Raw genomic sequence first — 12,047 nt, forward strand, 5'->3', positions numbered from 1 at the left:
TCCTGGCTATCATCACATCTTCCCAGCTCTGATCTGGAAAGAAAGCAGAGCAGAAACTTTAAGATGCTGTCCCAGGATGCTGTGGGTCTCCCTGTAGGTCAGGATGTATTTAGCTCCTAGAACAAAAGGCCAAAAGAACAAAAGGGAGGGAGGCGAGGGAGAAAACAATAATGGTACGGTACTTGACTCCCCCTTCTACTCCACTTCCCTAACGGAGACTTTCTCTGTAACATCAGGAAGAGTGAAGGATGTTGCTAAAAAGATGACAGGCTTGCACGAATGTTTCTCAGTTTCTAGATTTTGGGAAAGGTTTTCATCAGTTTGAATGGAGGCCATCAGCAAACTCTAAATCTGTAACCGCTCTGTAGTCTGCAACAGCTCTCCATCACTGTGTCTAGCTGTCTTGGCAGGAACTCTGGTGGATTTGGCCAGGATGCTATGCCAGAGACATGATTTGGGTCAGGCCTGAGTTTGGTAGCATCTTGGCTCCCAGCGTTCATCCTCCGTTCTGGCTGATCATGCAAACCCGAAACACATAAACGAATACTGTGTCATTTCATCATAAACACTTCAGATTTATTGTACCATTCATTGAATACATTTTCCCTTCTGTTGAGAAAACTTGTCTGAAAGACTTTAAAAAGTCTTGTAATGACTTTAAATGGGGAAAAGGGCACAGATCCCTTGGTGTTAAGTAGGGTTGTATGAAATAAACAACTCCCCTTTGCTTAGAAAAATCTCTTAGATCAAAAGAAAGATGTGTTTTTAAGATTCTATTACGGTGTATTGTACTGTTTTTTTTACTCTAGGGGAAAACAAAGCATTTAGAGCCTACTATTTTAAATTAAAATAAATGCTTTTGCTTATTCTATAGCTTGCTTTTTTTGGAAAGTACAGTGACCAAGCACAGACAACAATGACCAAAATGCTAACTTGATATGAGATTTTGTTTGCAATTTTTAATTAAGCAATCTGTGCAAACATCTTTTTTTTTTCTTCAACATCAGGAGGAAAGAAAACAACCACACTTGGGAGCCTGGGAGCAAAACAGAAAATGCTTTCTCATTGCAACCCGATTTCAAAGCAGTGGTGAGCAGAGCGGCAGTGCCCAGGCCCTTAGTATTCCTCAGGATTGCTTGAGTGCAATTCTCGCAAGTATGAATCAATTATGCTAGGAGGCACACCTTGCAAGAGGAGCCTGCAGAAGGAAAGACCACCTAGAAAGGACGAGAAGGAAAAGGCAAAGTCAAAACCGTCTACACGTGAAAAATCCCTGAAACAAGACTTCTTGACTAGCTGCCTGGAAACGTGACTAATTATGTTCCAGTTAGTTACAAAGATTCACTCAGTCCCTACTTGGAAAGCTTCTCCTGGGTTTAGCACCTTTAGAATCTAAAACATTTGGCATCTAGAAGGAAAAGCAAGTTCCCTGCAGACCCACAGCAGTTTTTTGTTCCCTACTATTATTCGTTCTCAAATTCCTCACTAGTTGGAGAGTGTTTATTGCTCTTTTCGAGGTTCCTCTATAGATGATTTAAGTGTTCTGAATGAATGGCAGAATAAATGCAAATCGTGTTACAAATCAGTGGGAAGAACTGTTTCCAGTTTGTTAATGTTCCTATCAATTAAGCACAAAGAGTTCCCATTCAAGCACATGGGAGAAGAAAAAAGGAACTACTCCTTTAACTTTGGCTATTCATACACTGTCAAAAGTGCAAAAATTGGAAATATTTTGTTAAACATAGTAAAACCTGTCCAATGCCTTCTGAAGGTGAGAGAAACACCTACTAATATTTCATACTTACCCTCCATGGTTCTGAATTATATTTAAAAAATAAAAGTACCCTTCACGAGAGAACCCATGAAACCATAAAAATGGTCCTTTAGAGAAGTGTTTTACTACTTGCTAATAAATTCACGTCCAGACAAAAACAGCATGCCATTTGAACATTCTGAAAACTTCTTTAATGCAATTTGGGAAAGTCATTCTCCTTTTTTTTTTTTAAAAAAGTCACATATTGGTAGAAATGATGCCACTTATGTACATGTCCATTCCTTGATGCAAAGAGCTCAGAATGCTTGGGTATCACTCATTTTCATCTACATTAAACGCTTTAATTCATGCTCTACTGCATTCAACAACTTGCTTCATGTCAACAGAAGATCGTTGTGATGAGTAAGTACTAGCTGTTAATGGCAAGATACTGAAATACACATTAAAACTACAATGTTAGGGAGTTTAAATAGCCTATTTTCATTGGGTTGCATAATGAAAATCATGCCATACTCCACAGGCTTGGTATGGCTTATGGCAGTCATAAGCTTCATATGCCAAAACCATATGAAAGCTTACCTTAGATGATAATATACATTCAAAAATCCTTACTGTGCTACAACTAAGGAAAAGAGAGAGAGAGAGAGAGAGAGAGAGAGAGAGAGAGAGAGACATGTTGTAAGCATTAATAAAGTGCTAAAACCAAAGTTGAGTACTTGGATGAAATTATGGTCACGATTATGATGAGGTGATTTCATTAATCCTTAGTCAGGTGAAATGTACAGGAAAATAGAAGCGCACGGAATGAAGGGCTGGGATCCAGTCACTTCAAAAGGATCATTAATAGGTAAAACATTTATTAATAGGCACAACCACTTTGCCTGAACAGGTGGCAAAGCCAATTCGACTGTAAAGTGAATAATTATGGTAACAGTTTCCAAACCATTAGCTAAAGAACCCCCCCTACAACATATATATATTGTGTTTTTCAACAACAGAAAAACATGGACAATCAACAAAGCATTAGTATACATATATATATGTTGAAATTCTAAAAGGCAAAATTATCAAGTGGATATAGAAATTAGACTAGAATATTCTAGAATATTGTATTCTGAACTGACTATATATGACGGATCTAACTAAATGCAAGGCTTAAAAAAACAGGCTAGAAAGTGACTATACGTGCAATCTACAGAACTTTTAAAGAAAGAGTCCTAATTCTTTCCTCTTTCGAAAGTTGATGTTATCTCTAGAAATTCAGAGAGCAAACATTGTAAACTCAGGCATGGGTCTATGTCATTAGAGTTTACATCAGGTTGTTCACCTAGCCCCAAAGAACCTCTTAATTGGCTCTTCCAAATAGGGGATCAATCGTACATATACTGTAGGACTCATTTATCGCTTAATACATTTAGTAATGGAGCCTAGAATTTTCTTTCCTTTTAAGTTCATGAATATATGAAATAATCTTGGTCCCATGAAATTATCCAAAATGTTCAACGGATAGATGGGTTACAGACATTCTACTAGAGAATTTTTCATTGGAAAATCTTAAATATGAAAGTTTCCAGATATTGGATTCAACCAGTCCAAATAGTTTTTTATCTGTGTCCTCTCCCCATCAGAAATGCCCAGAACAATTCTTCTACAACTTAGCAATGGAAAAATGTTCAATTTTCTGAACTTCAACGTGAATCTAACGAACCCACACTGGAAGCTATCTTAAAGGAAGAACATCTCTCTCTACACTTGAAAATATTAAAGAAATGCCAAATGATTCCCAAATTTTGGTAACCTTATATCTAAAATGAGGCCATCTTCAAATGTGGCTTTCTGGCTTTATTTATGGGAACCTGTGGTATGGTCCTTAGTTTTCTGACAACACTTATTCCTATATTACCTAATATCCTTGAATAATTTTGCCTTCCTTGTTCATGGCATAACCACTGCACGCCATGAGCTGCTAAGAAATACATTTAAAAGCAAATAGAAAGACAAGCTTTACATGCAAAGTGCGATTTCATGTAAGAGGAATGGAATGGAAAGAAGAAATATCCAGTGGGATATGAACTTATAAAACCTGTTGCTGCCCCGCCAGGAAGATTGGTTGTCCAGGGGAATTTACTCCTTGATATATCACTGCAGAATTAGAATATTTGCACCAGTATTTATTTATTCTCGGTTGACAGTCTTACTTTTTTTTTTTTTCACAGCTTAACTTGATTCAAGTCACCTATTATCAGATAACAATCTGATGATAAATAATGGTGGCTTTACTTTTAGGACCAAAAGCTTTTACTAATATATCACAGTTGATACCTTATTATGAATTTATATACTAGAATACATTATTTATGTTATTAAATTCAATTACTATACAATTACTATAAAGAATATAGCATTTATATGCATAACATTATTCACTTATGGAGGACCCCAAATGTTGAACCATTTTGAAACCATCATTTTATATCATTAGCAACATTCAGGTATTTTCAAAGCATGCAGAAGTGGTATTGGGTTTTTGATTTTTGCGTTCTTGTGTTTTGGGTGTTGGAACATAAGTACCAACAATACCTTGGAACTAATAAGGAGTTTAGAAACCAGATGTGTTTGCAACTATGACCTTAATCTGCCTTTAAAGCTAATAAATAGGACTTCCCTGGCAGTGCAATGGTTAAGCCTTGATGCTTCCAATGCAGGGGGCCCGGGTCTGCTCCCTGGTCGGGGAACTAGGACCCCACGTGCCACGTGGCACAGCCGGAAAGAAAAAAAAAAAGCTAATAAATAGCTAAAAGAACAACATTTAAATTTGTATCCACTATCTCAATAGTAAAGTTTGAAAGTTTCTAAGAATAGCATATGCTTTACATTTAAGAGGAAAAAAACTTAAAAATTTTCTTTCTTTCAATTGTGAATCTACTATCCTGTATTACCTGAGGATGGACAAAAATCATAACAGAGAGAATACTGGTTTTTTAAAGTTACAGAAGGAAAAAATTTTTTCGAGAAGTTTCTCTACTATATTTACACTAGATTTAGGACTAAAAAACTCTTCCGTTGTTGTTGTTATTGTTGACATAAATACCCTAAGCATTTACTACGTTTTTTCTAAAATAGATATTTATAAAATTATATCTGACTTTTAGATTATAATTTCTTCATTATAGAGGGTAGGAAAAGCAAAGACTTTGGTTATCACAAAATGGCAAAATAATGCAATAAGAATGAGAGGAAAGACATTAGGATCATGTCACTCCTTATCTCCTAACGGTGACTCTGACAGCTGTAAGAGTTTTCATCGTATCCCAAAAGGTATTGATTGTCAAGAAAAAAACTTCAGGATAGAAATTATACTCAGTTAATATGAAAATTGATTAAGAGGACAATTACACTGAGACTTTTCTACCCCATAAATCTTCATGTGCTTTCTTGGTTTACATTAGCTGCAACACTTCTGAAAACTAGTATAAATGAAATGCATACCTACAAATGGAAATTCTCTAGTGAGACTTTTAAAGGAACAGGTTATAATATGTGTATGCTGAATTCTACATGTGTAATATTAAATACTAAATTGGCAAATTTACATATACATTGAAAGTTTCACAAAAATAGTAAACTAATTAAAAATAGTTAAATTCCTCAACTACAGTTTCATTAAATGAGTTTTTACGTGAGGCTTCTATTTATCTAAGATGGACTACGTCACCAAAGTAATACCCCTTTGACTTGATTCATTGTTACCATGCTGTGCCCATACCACAGTTCATTGAAATTAATAGTGCTTTAGTTAACAAGAATTGCGAGAGATGAAAGTAAGTCAACTTAAAAAATCAAGTAGCCATCACAAACAAGAGTGAGTGCAGAATGTAAAAATGTCTTCTCTCCCCAAATCTTCTCCCCGCTTCCTCCCCTCCCCCAGAAAATGCTGGCAAGTAATTGGGATTTGGCAGTAAGGACAATAATTAAATGATTTTCTTTCAGTTCAGTCTACACAAGATCTGGGATGTCATACCTTTCACCTCCAGTTTGCATTCGATCTCCATTGCCCCAAGGTCATTGACTGCTTTGCAGCTGTAGGTGCCTCCGTCATAGGGGCTGGGCTTTCGAATCTCCAGAGTACAGACTCCCTGGTTGCTGAACATCCTGTATCTTGGGTCATCCACAATAGCAACTTTGTTTTTCATCCAGGTAATTTTGGGCTGAAGATGGAAGCAAATTAGGGCAAAACGTATCTGTACTTAGCCTAATAATAAACCATCAAAGCCAGTGACAGAATTTTAAAGCATGGCTTAGAAAGAAAAGACTACATCTAAGAATAATCCACGTCAACTTGAGAACCGTTTCTCTCAGATTAAATTCTACTTAATGCTTGGCAAGAAAGCGAATGAGCAGTTCTGAAGAAGCCAGCCAGATTTGTTCAGAGGACAGCCCTGGGGCAATCTTCCCCAAGATTCCGTTACATTTAAATTTGATCTACAGGTCCATGAGGTTAACTCATCCTGGAGAGTGTACATTGCTCAGTGTTTTTCAAAGAATCCCTGTAAGGTGTCATCACCAGCCAGTTTTCTCTACTTCCTTTCCCTGATATGCTTTTCTAATTCTTTATGGGCTGCTTATGCCTCCTCACCACTTAATCTCTCTTCTGACATCTGTTTTCATCACCTGGTGGCAATGGATGGATCTACTCCAAACAGATAACCCCAGATCAATCGCCCAGGAAGGTTACTCCATTCTGCTTGACTTCTGAACTACAGTCGATACCACTGACTTGCCATTTCTTTTTCATATTGTCTTCTTCTCCCTTCTGTAAATGCACACCCTCCACACTCTCTCCTCTACCTCTTATTGATTTTGTCTTGCTCAGACCCAAGAGACAGCATCTCTCAGTGTCCTTCACACAGTCCTCTTCCTCCTTCCGCCTTTCAAATGGCAGTATTTCCTGAGGCTCACACCTTGCTCCTTGACATTTTGCTTCACTTCTCCCTTTCGTTTGATATTCCTTTCTAGAGCCTTGGCTCCAAGGGGTGGGATGCCGTGTCCCCATGCTTGGGTCACCCAAACCAAGAGTCACAGCCCTCGCCTTTCTCCCAAGCTCTGGCGATGCTCTCCTCGCCTCCTGGTCATTCCCGCTTGAATGTACCAACATCACCTCCAATTAAACATGAATTCAGCATCTTCCTCCCACCCTCAGGCTGTCTTCTCCCTTTGACTTCTCTATTTCTGCTCATGGTATATGCAGGAAAAATATCACTGTTTGCAATTTTTCCAAATTCTAGGGCATTTTCTCTCAGTGCCACCCAGGGGTAGATAGCTCTATGGGCAACATTCATTAATTTGCTGTTCTTTTCAAATGCCAGCAACATGAAACCTGAAATCCTTTCTAAATCTCTTCAGTCAGATGCAATCTCTCCCTTCCTGGTACTCTGTACCCTTATCACTGTACATTCGAATTCTGCCTTGCACTATAGTACAATTACTTGCTTTACACTATTACAGAAAGCTTGATAAATCAATATCACCATCTAATTTTTCAGGTGACACAAGATTACTTCCATCTCTTTATCTCTCCGTTCTTTTAAAAATAAGTGGTTTGGTTTTTCCTTAGAAAGTATCCCTTAGTTAGTAAAGAAATATAAATATTTTTTCTACATTTAAATAGTGTCCTTAATTATCCACCAATACCACCACCCAGAAAAAGACACAAATAGCAGTTGGGAGGTAAGTTTATATTACTACTTATAATTATGACATAATGAATATAATAGAGGGAGTTTGGAATTAATTTTTAAATTTAATTAATGTGATTGAAAAAAACCAAAAACATGGTACCTTAGGATTTCCTCTCACACTGCAGTTCAGGGTGGCATTGTAACCAGCTATGGCGTAGGTGTTGACCAATGGCTGAGTAAACATGGGTGCCTCTGTGAAATTGAAGTCTTCATACACTGGATTTTTGTAGATTTTACCTTAAAAACAAGCATTAGAGATATACAAATTGGCCTGAGAATATATTATTCTTAGCATACTTGACTCACGTTGAAAACTTCCCTGAGCTTAGAAAAACATGTGTGAAGGCCACAGGGCGTTCATTCAGAAGGATACCAATGTACAGCCCATCACACACAGGAAAGAAACCCAGAGGGGTCATCTGGAACTGAAATAAGTACTGGGAAGAATTCAGTGTCTGCGTGTTTTGCTCACCAATGTGCTTTAATGTGAAAGTAACGAGGAAGGGCAGGAAGGACACGGTTTATGAGGAAATGAAGTGACAGGGGTGGAATCCAACTTCTCCTTTCATTGAAAAGTGGCTCTCATGTGTAGCATCCTTGAAGGTGTCCAAGAATAAAAGTAACCCAAGCTCTAAAAGTAAATGGTGACTTTTTCCTACCCCTGTGATCTTAGCCATTGAGAGACCCACTACCCAGATGTTGCCATGAATGAAAGCTTGTACGTTAAAAAATGCAATCATAATATAATTTTCCTTAAAATATTTTACTTGTAAGATTAACATTTTGGTTGGACGTTCTTACCGTAATTTTATTTATTTATTTTTTATTTTTTATTTCTTACGACAACAGAAATTTATTCTTTCACAGTTCTTGAGGCCAGAGATACAAAATCAAGGTGTTGGCTGGGCCACGCTGACCCTGGAGATTGTAGCAGGGAATCTGTTCCTTGCCTCTTCCAGCTTCTGGTGGCTGCCAGCATTCCCTGGCCTGTGGCTGCATCTCCTTACCATAATTTTAAATGTGTGTTTATGATATTCTTATCCCCTTTCACCACATCTCTTTTTCTTTCTGTCTTCTCTGTCTCATCACTGAAAATCAAGGTTCCCAGATGTCCAGCCCGCTTCCAACTCACCATCCTTGGCAATCACGGCACTCTCTTTTGTCATTGTTGCATCCTCACTGAGGCCGCACATGTTTTCAGCAAACACCCGGAAGTAATACTCATTTCCGATAACCAGTTCAGTAATGGTGGCACTGGTTCGGTGATAATGCTCAATGACAGTGAACCACTCCTGAAAACAAAAATAATAATTTGAGGAAAATCACTTAAAAATACACAGCTATTTCACCTGTTGATTCAAATAAATAACAGGGATGTTGCATTAACTAAGAGGAAAAAAGAGACTAATTTTTTATACTGAGGGTAACAGAAATGTATATTTAATTTGTTTAACGCTTTACAATTGATTTACACTTGACTACGTCATTTAATCTTCATTTACACATTAGATTCATTTACCCTAGATGTGGATGGAAGAAATTTTCATATGTTGAGGTTTGAAGAAGTCATTCTGGCTTATATGTGGTTTAACTTAAACTTTATGCTAACTAGAACAGCCCGTTTTGGGGCCTAATAAACATACATTGTACATCTGCTCTAACCATTTAAAGAAAAGCATGCACTGTCCAGAAGTGAAGAAGGTCTCTTTCGAAGATCCAGATAAATGCCTCCTTTCCTGGGACATCAATGCTTGTACTCCTCCCGCGATAAAGCTCCCTTCCTCGGGCACCAAGGTCGTAATGACTTGCTGTGTATGTGCTGAACTGTCTCTTTTGGAAACCTTGAAGGAATGTATCTCTGTCATATCTGAGGTTCTTTGTTCAAACAAGGTTAAAAACTGTGCTGAAAGCTATGTTTCTGTGGAGCAGTTCCTCAGAGCTGTCTGAGAGGCTGTCTGCCGGGCTATAGTCCTCTCCTCTATTCTTTTTTTTTTTTTTTTTTTTTTTTTTTTTTTACGCAGGCCTCTCACTGTTGTGGCCTCTCCCGTTGCGGAGCACAGGCTCCGGACGCGCAGGCTCAGTGGCCATGGCTCACGGGCCCAGCCGCTCCACGGCATGTGCGATCTTCCCAGACTGGGGCACGAACCCGTGTCCCCTGCATCGGCAGGCAGACTCTCAACCACTGCGCCACCAGGGAAGCCCTCCTCTGTTCTTATAGTAAATTGGTTATTGATTATTTCCATGGACAATGTCAACTACTATCTTTATATTTTCTACATTACTGTGCAGTGTCTGTCATCTGTCTGTCCACCTACCTACCTGCCTATTTATCTTTTGTATAACAAAGTATAATTATAGAATTTTCATGCCAACTTATCTATTCTGAGGGAGAGATGATGCTAAATCGCAAAAATTAATATCACCCAATCAACTTGCCTAACATTATTACCATAGGTTCTTTCAATTCTTTGCTCAGATATTACTTCTTCTACTGTTTACCCTCTCACCACTCTACTTTGGTCATACTTTTTCACCTTAACCTGGCTATGTTTTCTTCACAGTACTTGTTACCTTAAACATATGACATACTTACTATTTTACTTGCTTATCTGCTACCTCCCCCACTGGAATGGATACACAGTGATGGTAAAAATGGACTTTTCTTCTCACCCCTGTATTTCCAGTGCCTTCTCACAGCACCCGGTATACAGTAGGTAGCATGCACAAAATAAATGTTCATTGAATACAGGAATGAATGGATGAGCTAAAGCTATATTATTCTTTTTATTTGACTTTTTCCTCACCATGTCAAGAAATATAGTGGTTTCAAAGTTTATCTTGCCACCAGTAGAAAACCACATTGTACTACATATGTTTAGTACCACTAATTGAGAAAATACATTTGCTGACAAAAAATTTCAGAAAGGAAAACGATTTTCCTTGCAACTTTTAGGGGCCATGATCATCTCTATATTTGGGATATTTTAAAGACACCAGACAATTGTAGTTATGCCCTCCTTTATTTCCAAAGCACTTTATGCAAACCTTTATTCCAACATTTATTATACTGTTTTATCATTTGGTTTTATGTCTTTCTGCTTGCTTAAACTATGAGTGGTCCAAGAGCAGGAGCTGACTTTTTTTTTTTTTTTTTTGCAGTACGCGGGCCTCTCACTGTTGTGGCCTCTCCCGTTGTGTAGCACAGGCTCCGGACGTGCAGGCTCAGCGGCCATGGCTCACGGGCCCAGCCGCTCCACGGCATGTGGGATCTTCCCGGACCGGGGCACGAACCCGTGTCCCCTGCATCGGCAGGCGGACTCTCAACCACTGCGCCACCAGGGAAGCCCGAGGAGCTATCTTTTTGTTTTTGATCCACCAGCTAGAACACTGCTCAACAAATAGTTACTGAATGAATAAATGAATGTGTTGGCATACACCATGAGAACAATGTTTATGGAAGGTATAAAGACTACAGAAATTTAAGTGAAAAACAGCATCTGTAGCCACAGTGAGATAGTGGTGTGGTGACCTCCGGGGAAGTGCACTGGGCAGAGTGAGCATCTTCTGGTCTGTAGGCCTGCCCTTGCTGAAATGCACCAGAAACACAAGTGGATGGGATTGGGGTTCCTCTCCTGTCAGCAGGCAGACCTCAGACACACGAAGCAGCAGGAAAGTCCTGGCTCAGCTGGACTTGACTAGATATCTGAGAAGACAGCAGTTGGAAATGTGGTGGGGGTGGAAGAATGGGGGGCACCTGGAGGCAGTGTGGTACCCCTGGATTCACTGCCAGTATCTGGACCAAGGTCCAAAGAAGAGCCCTCATTGCTAAGGAAATCCAAGGTGGTCAATACTTCCCCTGCAAAGTCATCCATTGATCTAGCTCTCAAGCTGTCCAGGTTTGGCTGAAACATGTTTCTTTAAATGCCAAGTCTTATTTTGTCATTTAACACCCACCCAGGGCTGGGGGGAAAGACATGCTAGAAATAGTTTATGGAAAGGCAAGGCTTGAAATCCATTCCAGTTACTTAGACTGCTCTTTCCAACCCTCTCCCCTTCTATGAACCCAATGTAACCTTATACCCTAAGTTCTTACTGACATCTAGTAGTGTAAATGCCTGCAGACTTTCTATCAATATCATTTGGTACGATGTTTTACTCTTCCTATGAGAATGAATAGTGGCTCCAAGCCATACTGTGTCCGAACATTCATTTATTCATTCATTGACTTACAGGTAGAGCAATGGTAGTTGTAGTGGATGGATTCTGATTCAGAAAGACCTAGACTTTAACATTTAAAATCTGGTGATCTAACATAGGTAATAATAATTCATACTCCAACTGAGTTGCTTCTTGAATACTCTAAATGCTTCTCCTCCTCAGGACCTTTGCATATGCTGTTACCTTTAGAATCTTTCTTTTCTAACTGGAATTTTTTTTTTTTAAAGACATCAGTCTATGCTACCAACATTCATTTTACAAGGAGGAAGAAGTTGCACGGGTGCAGATCTGAGTCAGAATCCACAGTGAGTAAATAT

At 38.8% G+C, this 12,047-nt stretch overlaps 1 protein-coding gene across 1 annotated transcript in view; it reads right to left on the reverse strand.

Annotated features, from left to right (window-relative positions):
• Nucleotides 1–3,848: 3,848 nt before the first annotated feature.
• MYBPC1 (myosin binding protein C1) overlaps nt 3,849–12,047 on the reverse strand; it is a 104,809-nt gene continuing 96,610 nt past the window's right edge. Inside the window, exons 32-35 of the mRNA XM_024732130.1 lie at nt 8,645–8,804; nt 7,613–7,749; nt 5,796–5,982; nt 3,849–3,916 (exon numbers count right to left, since the gene is read on the reverse strand). Of these exons, the coding sequence (XP_024587898.1) occupies nt 3,849–3,916; nt 5,796–5,982; nt 7,613–7,749; nt 8,645–8,804 (552 nt within the window). The remainder of the gene's footprint in view (nt 3,917–5,795; nt 5,983–7,612; nt 7,750–8,644; nt 8,805–12,047) is intronic.

Source organism: Neophocaena asiaeorientalis, unplaced genomic scaffold, assembly GCF_003031525.2.
Source record: "Neophocaena asiaeorientalis asiaeorientalis breed wild unplaced genomic scaffold, Neophocaena_asiaeorientalis_V1.1 scaffold418, whole genome shotgun sequence".
Taxonomy (NCBI): Eukaryota; Metazoa; Chordata; class Mammalia; order Artiodactyla; family Phocoenidae; genus Neophocaena; species Neophocaena asiaeorientalis.